The sequence below is a fragment of the Oryza brachyantha genome, chromosome 4 (genome assembly GCF_000231095.2).
Source record: "Oryza brachyantha chromosome 4, ObraRS2, whole genome shotgun sequence".
Classification (NCBI taxonomy): Eukaryota; Viridiplantae; Streptophyta; class Magnoliopsida; order Poales; family Poaceae; genus Oryza; species Oryza brachyantha.
The window spans coordinates 3,538,971-3,557,486 of NC_023166.2; the positions used below are offsets into that span (position 1 = coordinate 3,538,971).

At 40.7% G+C, this 18,516-nt stretch overlaps 1 protein-coding gene and 1 long non-coding RNA gene across 2 annotated transcripts; one reads left to right on the top strand and one right to left on the bottom strand.

Annotated features, from left to right (window-relative positions):
• Window positions 1-3,396: 3,396 nt before the first annotated feature.
• LOC102705592 (probable CCR4-associated factor 1 homolog 7) lies at window positions 3,397-4,518 on the bottom strand. The gene has a single exon (XM_006664990.3). The coding sequence runs from the start codon at window positions 4,403-4,405 to the stop codon at window positions 3,503-3,505; it is 903 nt and encodes a 300-aa protein (XP_006665053.2). The 5' UTR covers window positions 4,406-4,518; the 3' UTR covers window positions 3,397-3,502.
• A 2,570-nt stretch (window positions 4,519-7,088) lies between these two features.
• On the top strand, window positions 7,089-14,688 carry LOC107305517. Its single transcript, XR_001551771.1, has 3 exons — window positions 7,089-7,334; window positions 7,440-7,530; window positions 14,614-14,688. It is a non-coding gene; the product is annotated as an uncharacterized LOC107305517 (long non-coding RNA).
• Window positions 14,689-18,516: the final 3,828 nt, after the last annotated feature.

The following is an 18,516-nucleotide window of genomic DNA, read 5'->3' on the forward strand; positions in this document are numbered from 1 at the left end:
AAGAGAAAAAGAAAAGGGAAAAAGAAAAGAAAAAGAAATGATGAAAAAAAAAGAAATTGTCTCCAATTTTGCCAATTTTTATTAAGTTTTTTGAGCAAATTTTATTAACTGTAATTCAAATATAAATCCTGTTAATAATTTAAATTGCTTTCGGGACATTTTAGAATATTCCGAAAAGCTTCCAATTAAATTAAATTAAATTACGTTGTTTTTCTCCTGAACTTTAATTAACAAATTATTTTTAATGCATTATTTAATTAATTCTTGGCTTGGGTAAAACTCAGAGCGTAACATTGCACTTGATTTGTGTATATTTTAGTAACATGGTCTTTCTAAATTGATGTTGTGGTCAACGAAAATATGAAGACACTCCTCTGTATGTGCCTCAGCTTATAGGTCCCCTTCCTTCCTGTTGTTTCTCGTACTTTTTTCTTGTTACTCTGTCTACTATGGGTATGATGCCAGGCGTGGCTACCAGAATAGGTGAAAGCTTGTGCCGTTTCGTTTAATTTCTGAGTAGAGATGGCAACGGGGACCCGTGATCCGAGACCCGATAGGTATTTACTCCATTAGGGTATGGATATGAGCTAAATATATTACCCGTGGATAAGTAATTGGGCAAATACTTTCACCCGATGGGTACGCGGGTATGAAAACGTTCCTATGATCCTCATACCCGTTTACCCATGGGTAATAAATACCCGCAAGTTTAAATGCATGTCATGACCTAATATCATATTAGCCAAGCCTAATTAATCAAAACCATAGGTATTTAAACAATCCATACCTTTTCCACCACACTATATAAATGTGTGATGTTCTAGCGTCTATGCATATACTATATGAAAAATGTGATATTTAGATTGTTTTGAACTTTTGCGGGTATATGGGTAACCCGATGGGTAAGGTTTATCTAAGCTGGTATGGGTATGGGGAAATTTTGTTACCCGTGACGGGTATGAGTATTTTAATGGTACGAAATTTTGCCAGTGGGTATGAGTATGGGATAGAATACCCGATGGTTATTTACTCATTGCCATTCTCATTTCTGAGTGTGTTGCTTGCAGTTTTGCACAAAAGGAACCTGAAAAGGATCAATCATCAACCGTGCAGAAGAGGAACCTGAAAAAGACCATGTGATCGATTGAGTTGGATATAACACTTATGCATCAATCACCATGCCTTAGATTTACTGGAAAGTACATGGCATGTTGTATTTTGCAAGTTTGTTAAACGACTTATATAGCAACATGGTTTCCAAAAGCAATGTAGTGAGCTCTGCAAACCACTTCCACCAATGGTTGGAAGCAAACGATGATTGTAGTCATTTGTTTGTAGATTAGTAATTGCAGCTACACAAATTCAGTTCGAGGACTGCTGAGGAGCTGGGTGGGAGTATAATTTCAGCTGCCCAGAGATATGACAAAGCAACTTGGATGGATACTGGTGGACCGTGAAAAGAGTAGCTTTCAACGCGACATACATAAAATATTTTGACTCCATTATTCTCGTGGTCTACTCTTTTATTCGGAAAGAAAGGAACTTTAGAGTGTTCAACAACTTTGTTATGGCCTTTCTTTTTAGAGAAGGACATTTTTTACCTGGCCTCTATATCTACTGGATATATGCAACTATTTTTTTTATCTTAGAAACTTTGGGAACTGAGCCCAAGTAAGGGAACTTAGTCCTTCAAATAACTAATCTGAAATTCATACTCCTATATAGATTTAAACCCAGGACCTTGGATGCTACTCAAGTCACTGCAACCACTTTGTCGTGGCATGACTTTATTTTATGTTATACTCTGGTTGGAATTTTGAAAAGAAAAATAAATTGCAAATACAAAGTGATACAACTTTACGGTGTACCGAACATTGTTTTTATTAAATTTAGCTCTATTAAATTTTATTTGGTTCTCAGATCAAATAGGAAAGACAATATGTGATTACAATTGTTATTGCAATGTTCGAACTTTGAAAGCCAATCTGTATCTAAATATAAAACATTGTATTCTTCTGCTCAATGCTTTGATCTATGAATAGGACATTATTGGATATGCAATTTATGAACTTGACCTTAATGTTTAATAACTTGGTCTTACGATAGTATGAAATTAGTTTTGGAAGAAAATTCTATGAACCTTTCTGTTTTTCCTTAAGTTCAAGTTTTAGATTTGCAATGTGTCTTCATTTTTTTTCTGCCGTGCACGTTCCATGTGCACACTTACTATAGTAATTTGGAAAGGTTTTAGAAAAAAAATAATTTGACTAACATAAGTTAAAAAAAAATTAGCACCGTTATATTATCATGGGCACATTAGTAGTTACTGTAATGCACAATGTATCATGGCAAAAAGTAAAATGCTTGTATTCAATATCTGTCCAGTCCTTCACTGGGCCTCAATTGTTTTATCAGGAAACACATATGCAGTGTGTATGTGCCGCTGCTCGCATTACAGCCAGCAGGCTTAAAGCAGATCGGCAGAACATGCCAGGTCCATCATGCATGCATGAATGCACCGCTGATTATTCATCTAATTAATATACTCGACTGGCATAAAGGGAAATGACTAGTTGATTAAACTAATCATATGATCAATCATCCAAAAAAACTATTGATATATGTACGCCGCGTTCCTCGAGAGGGTAAGTTAACTAAACTCCCTCGTTTTCCATGCGCATGCTTTTCAAACTGATGTTTTTTTTCAAAAAAATCTATACAAAAGTTGTTTTAAAAAAATCATATTAATCTATTTTATTTTTTAATAATTAATAGTTATTTAATTATTTACTTATCTATTACAACGTTTTCCGTACCGGAGTAAGTTAACTTATCAGCTCTTACCGGATACGGCCATAGGAGGAGTAGTCTTCACATAGTAGAAACAACATTGCAGTGGAGCTTTATTCAAATACCACCACCATAGCGCGTGCATGGGAGTGAGTGAGCAACTCAGTGGGATATTCTAGTTGTTTGATAACCTTGTATAGTTTAATGGTGGTGTTTTGATGAGGACGTTATATCGGATGTTTATTAGAGTAATTTATTATTCTGGGAAATTAAATGATCAGCTTCTGTAATACCACATGAACAGATATCAGTGGACAGTGTATTGTGCTGTGATGTTATCGAGTTTACATCCTTGGCACTTTGATGTACCCGCACCCTACTTTGGACACAAACAGCTTCCCCACAAATGAGGCTATACATATCAATCAGAAAATAACAAAATATATTATTTTTATCATATCCTAATCTTTCAATGTGAACTTTTCTTCGTATTTACCTAACCTACATAGGAGAAATGAAAACAAAAGGAACAACTTAGCATAAATACAGTTCACTACTTCAACATGAATAACTGAAGAACTCTAGGATCACATCAAAACACAAATGAAGCAAGAGAAACTTAACCTACATAACATCTTTGATCATTTGTCACATTTTATGTACTACATCAATCCATTCACAAACCTAAAATTCCAACAGAACTACCATTCCATCAATGTGTGATGACTCCATTCTCTGCATTGAGCCCATACAGTACTCCGGCATATTTCTCGGTAGAGCCACCGAAGAACGAATCCTTGAGCTTCCAGAACGCGCACGAAGTGACAAAGCTATCGGAACCGGCCTGATGAGACTCTCCGACGCGCTCCACGTCAAGGAGCTCCGCGAGCTTGTTCAGCCCACCATGCAGGCTGTTGCAGAACTTAATGAGGTGCTTGATGTCATAAAAGGTGGGAAAATATATCTTCATGAGCTTGAAGAAACCAGCCTGCGTGTCAGGGAGGCTGTTGCAAGTGAGGATCTTGAGCAGGTAACCAAAGTCGTAGCCCGCATGGAAGGTGACCCAGTAGACAGAGTCGTTGAGCACAACGCCGGAGGACATAAGGAGCTCAGCGAAGCGGCGGGCGTCGACCCCGCACTCGGCGTTGCGTCGGAAATCGAGGCCGCTGCGACGGAGGAGCTCGATGGAGTCGGAGGCGAAGATGTCACGAGCATCGTCGAACTCGCAGAAGTTAAACTGCCAGACACATCGGCGGCGGTCGTCACCAAGGGCAGGGAGCTCGCCGCGCGGGCCGGAGAAGGTGAGGCCGAGTTGGATGAGGTGGAGCATGTCGACGTTGGCCTTAAGGGTGGCGTAGTTGTAGTCGGCCGAGGAGCGGAAGGCGCCGATGGGGCGGCACACGATGCTCGGGAACTCCGTGTCCATCGCAACGAAGGGGAACCCGTCGACCACATCACGGATTAACACGAACTCCTTCTCCAGGTTGTCCGCCCACACCTCCCGGATCTCCACCGGCTCCTCCTCCTCCTCTAACTCCTTCTCTTCCACCTCCTCCTCGCTCCCTCCTCCTCCGCCGCCGGGCCTGGGGATGACCGCCGCCGTGGGATCCGACATTGGCACGTCGGAATCCCTCCCACAATTGATCTGTCTCAGGATCTCGCCGCTGCGGCGGATTTTATTTGAGGATTTGGGTGAGATGAAGGGGAACGAAAAGGGAGAGGAGAGAAGAAGGCTCTATATTTTTCAAAGAAAAGGTGGAGGTGGGTGGTGGTCAGGGTCGCGCTCATGCGGCAGCGCCTCAACGTGTCGCTGCTCGCCTCCGACTCGGATCTAGAACTTGCCAGGTCCACCATGCATGCACGGTTGATTATTCATCTAATTAATATACTCGACTGGCATAAAGGGAACTGACCAGTTGATTAAACTAATCGTACGATCAATCATCCAAAAAAACTATTGATCCGCGTTCCTCCAGGGGTAACTTAACTAAACTCGCTCGTTTTCTACGCGCATACTTTCCAAACTGTTAAATGGTGTATTTTTTTTAAAAAATTCTATAGAAAAGTTGTTTAAAAAACCATATTAATCTATTTTTTTATAATTAATAGTTATTTAATTATGTACTTATCTATTACTATGTTTTCTTACCAAACGCGGCCATAGGAGTTGTCTTGACATAGTAGAAACAACATTGCCGTGGAGCTTTATTCGAATACCACCACCATAGCGCGTGCATGGGAGTGAGTGAGCAACTCAGTGGGATGTTCTAGTTGTTTGATAAACTTGTATATCTTAATGGTGGTGTTTGGATGGGACTAAATTTTTTTTGTCCCATGTCACATCGGATATTTATACACTTATTATAAATATCAGTAGATTATTAATAAAAAACCATCCATAATCTTGGACTAATTCACGAGACGAATCAATTTAGCCTAATTAATCTATGATTAGCCTATATGATGCTACCGTAAACATGCGCTAATTATGGATTAATTAGACTTAAAAAATTTGTCACGCGAATTAGCTCTCATTTCTGTAATTAGTTTTCTAATTAGTCTACGTTTAATATTTATAATAAATATCCAAACATCCGATTTGACATGGACTAAAAAATTTTGCCCCATCTAAACACCCACAAACACTAATACCTATAACCCTCCCAACCTTTTCTTTTGACGTTGGTTAGTTCACATTTTCACATGGAGGGAGTATGGTCCGATCAATTGTTCTTTGGTCTGCTGTAATTCGATTATGGATTTTGTATTTTCACGAGTATATTTTTCAAAATTCTAAACAATGTTTTTATAGAAATATTCGAATAAAAGCACCATGTCTTATTTTTTTTCTAAAATAATATTTTTAATTTATAATAAATAAATCCAGCCGTTTAGCTATAAAGATTAAACAATATTTCAACCTCAATTATCTTATCCACCACTGGATACCAAATTTGATTAATCAATTGCACTTGTTTACTTGCACTCCATCTTTTCATTTCTGTTTGTGTTTATAAACCAAAATTTGAATTTTCAAACTTAAATTTAAAGTGGATTCTAGGGTTTTTTCATCAGAGTTTATTTTACGACTTTTGCTTTTATACCACTGGTAACATATTTATAAAAATTTTATTTATAAATTATTTTTTATTTGTAAATATATTGTTTGTCTTTTTAGATAGCGAAAAGATCCCCTTAGATTATTCGATGGGTAGTAGACTTCACTTTTTTTGCATTCTCCGGTTGCCTTAGAGGATTTTCAATGGATGTCTAAAATTGATCCATAAAATTAATTTTTGAAAATTGAGTTAGAAAATATATCTCCAACAGGTTACCAAATGTATTTCTAATGTTTACACATAACTAAAATTAGCTCACTCGTATTCTAATTTTGGGTCAAAAATATGTGTTCATAATACAAGTTATTTATTTTTAGATTTCTGTTGGAGGAGTGTGTAATTTTTATGCCTAATATTTTTTTAAGATGAACCCAATATAAATTTTTAGAAATTCTTTTGTAGATGCTCTTGGTGCATTTACCGGATTATTATTCTTGCCCGATAACAGTCAATGCTCCATCAAAGGTCATGCGTCCAGAACAGTCATTACGGCCTTATTGGTGAACATATAGTGGAAAACTTTGGCTGGATACCATAAAGATAATGTTTCCAGGCTTCTAATGTGGACACCAAGCAACATTGGCTCTAATTGGGCACAAAACCGAAATAGAGAGATGCCTTATTCTCATTGTAGGATCGTATGCATGATTAATATTTTTTCATGAACAATTGGTCTACGAATTAGTTTATAAATGGAATTTGGCTTGGAAATAATTAAGGTGTTGACCTAAGTGTGCGTGATTAATGTGAGTCAGGTTATGATATTTGTGCCCAGAAACGGTTGGTTTATTTCTGTGTGTGCAAGTGACTTGAATGTCAGTATCGGACAACGGCGACGGGATCATGACTAGCCTTAAGGAGAAGTTGAGGTCTAGATGATCAAGTGTGTCGGATGACGATATTGGATACAATGTGACGCATGATGAAGCAACACCGTACAGGGATGGATGTGTAACAGGATTCACATATTGTGTGTGAAAGCGCCATAAGAAAATTGGATGAAATTGGAGATTAATGATTGAAAAAATAAAAAAAAGAAAAAGAATAGTATGCGGTGCTACAGTCCGCATTGCACTATAGCATGCATGCATGTCACGAGAAGCGAGAGCGTTGTTTCGGTTGGTGATGGATGGATGCGGTGCATGGCAGGCCGGCAGAGCCCGACTCAGTCACGTCTAGAAGTGCAATGTGGATTGGTTTGATGCCTGGCTGTGCATGCAGATCTCTAGAGATAGAAAATAAAAGATTCTATTTTGGTAAATTGAATTAGTTTTGGAAACTAAGAGATTGAATACTACTAGGACAAGGAGTCTTATAGATTTTTTAATATAAATAGGTATCGAGGGGTATGTTCCTGGTGTGCTTTTCGTTAGATTTTGAATAATTGTTGATTCTATATCGACAATTTTGAGACGAGTGTTGTTGGTGCGTCTTGTAAATTCTAGTTGATGCAATAAAGTCAAAATCATTTAATCTATGTTTTCGGCTTTCAACTATTAGTGATTTTCTGAATTCCAACGATCTAATCAGCGACATAGGAGTGGTGCAATCCGACGATCTGATCGGCGACACATGAGCGACATGATGAAGGTAGCGGCGGCACAAGAGCGGCGCGATGAAGGTAACAAGCTTTCATTAATTTCTTTGACAGAGGTAATCCTTTATTCCGTGAAAGATTTTTGGGTTTTGGTTTATCCTACCATCCACCCCCTTTGTAGTTTTGTTTGATCTTATTCGATCCTACACTTATTTCTTCAGAAGTATGTGTATCAGAGTAATTTATTATTCTAGGAAATTAAAAGATCAGCTTCTGAAATACCACATAAACAGATATCATGGCCAATGTATTGTACTGTTACGTTATCGAGTTTACATGCTTGATTACATTGATGTACACACCCTACTTTAAACATAAACAGCTTCCCCACAAATGAAGCTATACATATTAATAAAAAAATAACAAAATATATTATTTTTACCACGTCCTAATCTTTCAAGGTGATCTTTTCTTCCTATTTAACTAACCTGGGTAGGAGAAATGATGGCAGAAAGAACAACTTAACATAAACTAGTAATGTGCGCGTGCTAACACTACAGTACTATAATATGTTCGATAATACATTATAAAAGAATAGTGTTTAAGGTATTATTTTTAAATACAAAGTGCTCAATTATGAAATATAATTTAGCATGAGTAATCGTAAAGCAGTACATGAGTGATTATTAGTAAGAGTAACATGAATAACTACCTATGTGTGATTATGAAAAATATGATAGCTATAGTATTATTTGCTACTAAATAATATATGTCATGAGATGCCAGAATTATTTATAATATAGTAAAATCATCGGATTTATAACAAATATCACTCACTTATTTATAACATACTATAATCATCAGATTTATAACAAATGTAATAAAATTGACCACAAGTTTAACATAACTCCACCTTTTCTAAATATCATGTATATTTAATTTTAAAGTAATATTAAATATTAAATTCACATAACTCATAAATTTCACATATCTCACCATCTTTTCTAACATTAATTTCTGATTTGACTTACAGGACAAAAAAATGCAAGCAAGTAAACGTTGGGAAAAAAATCAATGAAATTATATTCTGAATTTGGAGTTGACTTTTACTAAGTTTTAAATCAAACGTAGCACCTTAGTTGTATTATATGTTTTTATGTAGCATAATTATCGGAGTTATATACTGTATAAATTTATATTTTATAGAAAGCTTCTAATACATACAAAGATTTTGTCTATGACATATATAAAGTTTCTAATACAAGTTTATATTTCATAGAAAGTTTCTAATATATTTTATCACTATAGGGTTGATTAGATTATACATGCACATATATATTAATTAAATAATTTAATTTGGACCCAAACAAATTATTTATTTATTTAATGAATAACTTATGATACTGTATAGGTCGGAAATTTAGCGGCGTTTAAAAAATCCAACGAAGTAGTACAAATACTACTGTGTCAAAAAAATAGCTCCCGCAATCACCTATAAGTTAATCTGAACACACACATGTTTATAATTTAAATAAGGAAAATTAGATACTACTACACATACCATGTGTAGTTACTCCGGCACACATTGGCTTGGGTATTTTTAAGTAATATCGATTGATCCAACACCAAAACTTCGAATTTTGTATTATGAGATCGTTGCTGCTCCTCCCTAGAAAATAGAATATAACGGTCTCCGGCTAGGAAACAAAAACTAATGTTATTTTTTTCTGTTTTTATCTCTAGACTCTGTTATTATAAATAAGCATATGTTATTCTCTCACGAACAGAAACATCTCAACAATTATTTTTGCTCCAACAATTAGCAAAAACAATTAATAGAAGTTAATCCATGTGTGCTTTGGTGATCCACGACCAAATTTCTGCACAAAAATTAATTATTTCCGCTCAAACAATTAGCAGAAACAAGTCCATACTATTGTTTCTGCTCCAATAATTATTTCTGCGCCAACAATTAGCAGAAACAGGTTCATACTATTGTTTCTGCTCCAACAATTACTAGACACAATTAACATAAATTAATTCTTATGCGCTTTGATGATCCATGAACAAATTTCTGCATAAAAAAATAATTCTACAGGTAGTTCGGAAGCACAGATTCTTCTGTCCGATCAAGTAATTAGAAAATCAGTCTCCACTTATTTTCTGCTAAGCTATCTCACCAATAAAAAAAGGCATGTGCATGGCTACGGAATGCATGTGCATGTATAATAGTCAGCTAACTGCAGCTTCTTCATGCAGATGCATGCAATGCATGAAATCCACACGCAGAAAAAACTGGACTCCAACAACCACCCAATATTAATTTTGCCATCGTTGTCTCGAACGCATTAATCTTGCTGCCGATATCTCAAACGTATTTCTTTCTGTTGTTCCGATTCGTAGTTTTTTCTGCACGCGTTGTGGATACACTTTCTAGTTCTCTGTTGGTGGTAAAACCCAATACACGTTCAAGTAAACTCCACGTTAGATGCTTAGTGTAGGAGTAGTTACTCCTGGCGGTAGGATAGAGGCTTTCATTTAAATAATATATGTGCGTATATATTAATAAATTTATTTTATACTCATTCCTTTTTTTACATTGTTGATTCATTCGCGTTGATATATACATATAAAAAAAATCCCGAGGGAGTATTACAAATAACACCGTGTGAAAAATATCTCTCATTATTTAATATTGTCAACACAAACATATTATATATATATATATATGGTACATCATTAATTAATATCCTGTATATTTTTATTTAATGCCGTTGATTTAGGGGTCTAAGGTTGAACATTCATGTTGACATATATACATATAAAAAATTATTTATTTATAAATTTGATTCATTATTAGTAAGTGAACTATAAGAATGATGCATAATATTCTATGTTTGCATAAAGACTTTAAAATGACAAACAATTAAACGAAGATTTGACCGAGATCTGACATCGTGGTATTTGTAATACTCTCTTTGGCCTTTTTATGACACGTTGAATTTTGGATCCTATATTTGACTGAGATTAAGTGCATTAAATTTGACGTAGGGAGGATAGATAGAAAATGCACGTGATCTTGGGAGCTAGTAAATAAAAGGAGGGTAGATAGAACATAGACCATCTGATTTGATGCAAAGAATTTCAGTCATTGGATTTGTCTAATGAGTAAATCAAGTTTATGCCCTATAGGATATAGGATAGATAGTAATTTGCTCGTGCTAACGCCGCAGACATATTTGATATGTAACGGAAATAACAAAAATATAATAATTAAGTTTCAAGCAAAGCATATCATGAGATTATGATGAGACGCACAAACATTACCCATATAGCACTCATTGGGGCTAAAGAAAATAATTAAACGCCCTTAGACGTATGCCTTCAGACTCCAAACCAACTTAAGAATAAAATTAAGATGCAATTATTAAATAGTTCCACTGCTACTAATTAAAATAATCAGATTCCTATAACACGTGTATCTTTTGACTTTTGCCATAAGCCAAAATTTGAATTTGATTTTTAATGTTTTTTTATTGTAGTTTATTTTTTAGCCTTTGCGTTTAGATCACTATAAAACACACACATATATAATTTTTATCCGTAAATTATTTTTTATTTGCAAATATGTTGTTTGGTTTTTTCTTTCAAAAAGCCCAAAGATGACCCGAAACTACAAAGTGCCAAACAAAGACATTAATGGTATCCAGTGTCTCAAACAAGCTAATTGTGTTTAACACAAGTACTGTCACGCCCTGAGTTTTACCCTAGCCAAGAATTAATTAAATAATGGATTAAAAATTATTTGTTAATTAAAGTTCAGGAGAAAAGCAGTCTAAATTAATTTAATTAATTGGAAGCTTTTCGAATGTTCTAAAATATCCCGAAAGCATTTTAAATTATTAACATGATTTATATTTAAATTTCAGAGAATAAAATTTTCCCTACTTCCTTTTTCTTTCCTTTTTCCCTCTTTTCTTTTTCCCTTTTCTTTTTCTCTTTTCCTTTTTTTTTTCCTCCCTTACCGAACTCTCCTCTTCCCCTCCTCCCTGCGTTCTCCCCTCCTCTAGGCCTTTTGCCCAGGATCGCATTCCACCTCCACCTGTCCCCTCTGTGCGCCCCCTCCAGCGCCACCCTCCGTGAGTAGCCCCCAACCTCCCCGTCACGGTAAAACCAATTTCCAAGCAATTAAGACTCTATTTTTATCCCTTTGCAATCTTATCTATTCATTTTTTTATAGGAAATGGATTACTAGATTTATCTCTAGCTCTCCCCTATAAATCCCCCTTAGAGCCTCACCTCTTTTCCCCCGTCTCCTTCTCCCGTGCACCTCGAGCCGCCTCATGCCGCCCCTATCCTAGCAGCAAGCTGCCAGCAGCCCTGCTGCTCCCTGTTCGCAGCAGCCGTTTGCCAAATCTCTCCACTGAATCTCAGGTTCGCATATATTTATTCTTGCGAATCAATCTAAATTCATCTACCGTTTAATTTTTAGGTTTCCCAGCCAAACAGCGAGAAACAACAGCAACCCATCGTGATCTCTCCACCAAATCTTAGGTTCGCATACGTTTTACTCATGCGAATTAATCCATTTTCGATCTACTGTGTAATTGCTTACATTTTCTAATCTATTAGCTAGAGTGAGATTGATCTACAGTGCGGAGTTTAATTTCGTACATAGACTGGTTTCGTTAAAGTTGTTTAGTTTCCGGTTTAGCGAGCTGTTATATCTTGATTTAACGGGTCATTAATTTCTCCGTTGTTCCGCTAATAGTTCACGGTTTCGTGTTCCGGATCTAATTCATCGTGCGAATCTCTAATTCGTGCACGTCTTGTAATTTCCCGAGCCATGGCCCAACCCGCGCTCAAAGTCCCCATCGCCTCCCTCGGCCCACTCCTCCTTTTCCCTCTCCTCCCGGCCAGTAGGCCACAGGCCCACTCCCTCCGCTCTGTCTCACCTGCTCCCTCCTTTCCTCCCTCTCTTTTCTCTAGGCTGGCCCAACTCTTCTCCCGGCCCAGCTCACTGCCGCCTTCCCTTTCTCTCTCCCTCCCGCACCGGGCCAAGCCAGGCGACGGCCCCAACAGCCGCGCCTGAAGTCCTCTATACCTCCATCCTCCTCGAGACACCGATAGGTGGGCCCCACCTATCGGGCCCATCCCTAAGCTCTAGCCAGCGCTCGTGCCTAGCCGTGCGGCCGCGCCTGTGGCTAGCCACGCACCCGCGCACCCTCTCCTCGGCTGCGCCCGCTGCCCGCTGGTGCTCGCCGCCTCGCTCTCTCTCTCTCTCGGCCAGCCGACGTGGCCACGAGCCATCATCGTAGCCGCCACTGCGTGCACTAGTTGTGCATCGCCGTTGCTAACCAAGTCACCGCCGCCGCATTGCTTCTGTCCACAGCCTCCTCGCGCGAGCTTGCCACCCTCGGGCCATTGCATGCCCGCGTGGCGCCGCTGTCAGCCGCAAGCGCCTCGCCACCGCTCCGTGCCCGCTCGCTGCGGCTGTCTTGCCCTCGCTGTGGCTGCCGCCTCTGCCGCGCCTCTCCCACCCTAGCGCCCCGTGCCCTCACCTCAAACCGCACCTGTGTCCACGCCGTCGCTCGCCCGAGCGTGCACCGTGTTCGTGCCGCCAACCGTCATGCGCATCGGCCGCCGCTTCGCCCACGCCTGCCTTCCGGTCACACCGCCGCATCCGCGCTGCGCAACCGCTAGCCACAATTGCTGCCACCAATCCCGCGCGCACCATCGCATGCGCAAATTCTGCGCGCCATCACCGCCACCGATCCCTTCGCAACCACCGCCCAATCCCAGCGCAATCGCCACCGACCACCCGCAACACCGCCTCCCATTTGCCCCTATAAATTTCCTCCCCGGGCGCCGCTCGCTTCTCCTTTGCCCGCTCGAGTCATCACCGCCCTCCTCTGTCTTCACCCCATGCCGGGTCCACGTCGTCGCCACGGGCTCGCCGCCGCCGGTAAGCTCTCCTTTCCCTTCCCCTCCTCGGCCATCACCGCCGTTCGTCGTTCCCCTCCTCCTCTTCCGCTTCACCGTCGTCGTCGCACCGTTAAGTACCGCACCACCCCGTCCCTCTTTTCCCTCTCAACCGCCTCCACCCAAACCCATCCCTCTTTTCCCTCTCACACGAAGGTGCTGCCCGCCGTCACGCCACTCGATTGACACCGCCACCACCATCCTCGCGTTGTCGTCGCCGCCATCGGGCACCGTCCCTGTGCCACCGTCTCTCTCCTGCGGCTGTCGCCGTCACCTGATCTCGCCACTCCGAGCCATGCAACCCTGTCGCCACCTCCACCTCGTCCACACCGACTCGTCGCCGCCGTTCTTGTCATCGGTGAGCCACCACTGTCCTTTTTCCCCTCATTCTTCCCTCCAGGCGCCACTTCCAAGCTGACGCCGCCGCCGCGCACCTGCGCGCTCTGGTCGTCGTCGCTGCCCCTCCGCCCGACACCACCTCCTCGCCACTGCCGAAGAGGCACCACCGTCGCAGTGCACGCCAGTGCCCACCTCGCCACGCCACCGTCTCCCCGAGCCGAAGGCACCTCGGGCTCGCTTCGCACTGCCATCACCGTCGGCGGCGGTGCGCGCCGCCTCTTGGCCGTTGTCGTCGTCTTCACCGACACTGCACGCCACGCCGCCTGCCGTCGACCGCCACCGCCCGGCCACTCCCTTCCCCCTCCACATCGGTTGGCCGCTCCATCCGCCCCCTCCCCTGTTTCCTCCCTATGACCAGTGGGGCCCACCCGCCAGTCACCACCTCTCACCGGACCGTGGGGCCGGGTTGTCAGGCCCTCACCCTCACCCTCACCTTTGGGCAGCTATACCTCTCACCCCCTTTCACTCTCCTCATGGGCCCACGTGTCATCCCGTCATCTCCTCTCTCTGTGACTGCCCATTAGGGCCCACCTGTCAGCACACCCTCTCTCTCCCTGCTGACGTCATCGTCTCCAATAATTGCGCAATAAATCCATTAAGATTTTCTGTTGAGCTTTAAAACACAGTTAAACTTCTAAATTCATAACTAATTCATCTAGTCTCTGTTTTAGTCCATTCAAGTTTCATTAAATCTAGGAAAATGCCAAGAGTCCACTAAAAATAGTTCTTTTCTCTGTTTCAATAGTTTTATAGCCTGTTTTGCTTATTTTGCCTTGTTTGTCGTAGATTTTGACCTCGTCGAAGCACTGTTCGTTCTGGAAGTCATCGCCAAAGTTCCCCGTGGGTCTGAGCAAGGCAAGTGGCATCCTTCTTTGATCATATTGATCCCATGTTTATAAAATTCCCTGTTTTACATTCAAACTTGCATTACTTTATACAAAGTTACTTTACTGTATTTATTTATCTATTGGGCAATTACCTTTATATCCGTTGTTTCCCATTTATTATTATTGTCATCTTAGGGTTCATTTGACTAGAAATAGGCTCAGGCAATGCTTAGCCATGCTTAGTTCAACTAGCTCACTTGTTATCATTTAATTACTGCTATACTTGATAGACTTTTATGGTTGTGATCATGATTAATCTCCTGACGTGGATTAAATACAACTAAAATATTGCTTATGGTAGGCTGTGGATGTATGATTTTGAGAGTCGTGCCCATGGTAATTAAGGACCGGTTCTTGGGAAACCCTGGAAGTCTTACACATATTAACCACAAGCCAGAGTGGGCAACGGTGAGATTTGTAGTCTAGCTTGTCCCTATTCGACGTACCGAGGTAAGGGTGGGTGTGATGGAGTATGGATGGGACATCGTGGTGTAATGATGGCCTTTGCTGCTTCCGGATTCACCTAGGCACAAGAGAGGGCCGCCCGACTTGATGTAAAGGAGGGGGTGAAACCTGAAGTGTGGTGCGATTGTTTAGGGAGGGTTAGGTAAAAGGTCTTATCATGGTTTCTGTACTGAGGTATTGTGGTGATACATTGGGGCATGGTAACATGCTTGGGAGCCATGTCTTGTGGGAAAAATTATACACCTCTGCAGAGTAAAACTATTCGAAAAACCGTGCCCGCAGTTATTGGGCGAACTGACAGACTCACTGGGATTAGTTGAATCCCTTTAATAATTTGATTAATCTTGGAATTGGTTTGACCCTGCTCAACGTGGTGTAACATTGGCAGTGGTTTGGGTCTGTCGCAACGTGGTTTAACGTTGGGCAAAGGGTTGACCCTGTTATAGTGTGATGTAACGCTGGACAGTGGTTTAGGCCTGTTGGAACGTGGTGTAACTTTGAACAGTGAGTGGCTATTTTCAAGTACTTTATTTTACTTTTTATTCAGTCTATTTTATTTACTATTTTGCTAAAGTACTGCAGCTTTTGTGCAATTTAACCTTAGCCTATCCTTGATAACTTATTGCATTCATTATTCTTCCTCTATTGGGTAGGTTGAGTACAGTGGTTTGTACTCAGCCTTGCTTAATTTTTCCCCACCAGAGCAAGTGTTAGAGTTTCAGTCAAAAGGTTGTTCCCAAGATTGAAGTGAGGTTCAATCCGCTGTCGAAAATGCCTGTGGTGTGGAGCCGTCATTGCCAGCTAAAGCTGAAGATTAGATGGTTTTAGGTTGTTTCTTTTTTCGCTACATTTCGATAGATAATTGTTTTTTTTTGTTTTTAAGTCGTGGAACTGTGTATTAATTTATCATAGTGTGTACTTGGGCTGATTCCTGGACCGAGATTTAATACATGTTATAGTTTCGAAATTTGTGAAATTTATGGGTGTGACAAGTACCCTATACAAATATTAATGCACCAAAAAGTTTGAACCTTGATCTTTTGGAACTGACAGGATGACTACATACATAAAAAAGGAAAAATAGAAAAAAGAATATTGTGTTGCTCCTTAAGCAATTAATGAAAAAAGAGAATGTAACAAATTGAAATGTTTTAAATGGAAAGAATTGCATCGTCATCAACCTCTGTTCCAAGCGAACAAATACTCCCTCCATCCCAAAATAAACCAATCTTTCATTTTTTAGCTACAATGTTTGACGCATTTTCTTATTTAAAATTTTTTTACGATTAATATTTTTGTTTTTATTAGATAATAAATCATGAATAGTACTTTATGTGTCACTATTTTTTTTCAATTTCTTGAAAAATTTTCAAATAAGACGAATAGTCAAACGTTGGACACAGATGGTCGAAAGTTTGCCAATGTGGGGACAGAGGGAGTATCAAACATAGCCCCCAAATGTTGATAAAAAAACAACCTATTAGTTGCCTCCGCTAGAAAACGATGCCAAGCCATCAACAATAGTAGTGTCCGCCTCATCCGTAAAGCTGCGAAAAGCATCAAAAAATGTATAACACCACGATAGCAGCAATTGGCCCTCGAATTTGTTCAAATTAGAGGTAGCAAAGCAGCATTCTAGCACATGAACCGAACCATGTCTCAACCGAAGCAGCTATGCCAGAGCAACCAGAGAGACAACATAGTAGGAAGGGATGAAGGGGATGCTCAAGATCCAAGTGAAATTGCCAATCTGGCACTTCTCTGTCATAATCACTTGGTGATTTGTCTCCATACCTTGATTTTATGACAAAAAAAAGTAAAAGAGATTAATACTCAAGACTAACACACAAATACTCCTTTAGCTAAATGACAAACCAACAAAGTTCATGATTGCGCCATCTTTATCTGGAGCTCAAATAGCTACTTCTGCTTCTCTATAATATGATGCAAAGCAGTAGGCTCATATATCTAACACTAACAATTCCGTCGACGATTGATGTCGGCAATAAACTTATAGGGTAGCTATCGGGCTCGAAATTCGATGGTTAAGATGAAGAGGGATACAATTTACCTAGGTTCAGGCTCTCGACGTGGCGAGATAATACCATACTCCTTCTTGGCGATCGTATTGCATAGATGAATCTCCGTTGCCCTCAAGGGGGCGCCCCGTACCCCCTTATATAGTGGGAAAAGGGCTACAGATATGATAGAGGCCTAATCTAACAAGACTAAGATCTATCCTAATTCGGTTATGGCTCGGGTCCGAAGTACACGGCATGAAATTCGGTACACACCAAACTGTTAGCCGATACCATACAGATATATTCCCTCCCTATTCGGTAGCCCCATTAACCGTACGTATTAGTGTAGTCTATGGATACCCCAGGTATAGGTATCCCACAGCAACCCCCTGAGTCATACATAGCCACGTAAATCATCTGTGTAGATTGTTGACCATCAGGCGTATCTTTACACAATATGCTTGACGTTATCCGAGTGCTTCCCAGGTGCTCCTCGAGTGCTTCCCAAGTGATCCCATGTACTCTGTAACAATTGTAGAGGCTGTGGAGGGCTCCGAATGGAAGAAGTCATTAGACTCTATGCTTAAATGCGTAACAATTAAACATAGAGTCATCTATGGACTATTACCTAGAAGGCTTTCTTGAAGTTTCGAGCTTCCCAACTCGAGCAGCACCGTTCAGAGTGCTTCCGGACCAGAGTAGTTCGGAGGTGATTTTTTGCCATGTTCCCTCAGACATACAGCCTTCAGCTATGTTCTGCCCATGGGGTAGGTTAGGCCGACCGGCTCAACCGTTATAGCCAAGTAGTTAGTACCAACTATATTCGGATTTACTTAAAGTTTAGGCACAGGCTAAAAAGCGCAGTTAAGTGGAATGGGCGATATCGACCGACACCTGTCCGAGTGTGGCCTTCGGCCCATAACATACGTGTACCTTCGATTCCCGATTTGAAGGAAATTACGAATTTCATATCACCATCTGGCGCATCCATAAAACTCGCAACGGTCCTTAGAAATAGCATGGTATCAATTGTGCCAACACCGTAAATTTTGGCCCGCTCTACCCGCATGGGAACACAACAACACTTAGCCCAGTAACACAATTTTCTAGCCGTTAGGCCCATTAACAGCCCATTTAAGCCTCCCGTTACACTGCATGTTCATCTTCTTCTCCGCCGCACCGGTCACTGCAGCCCCAATCTGTTCCAGAAATTCCCGTGCCTGCCAAACCTAGCTTCCGCTCTCTGAGCTTCTGCATCCCCACCACTCACCACGCCCACACTTCCTCTAGCCCACTGAAGAACACCCCAGATGACC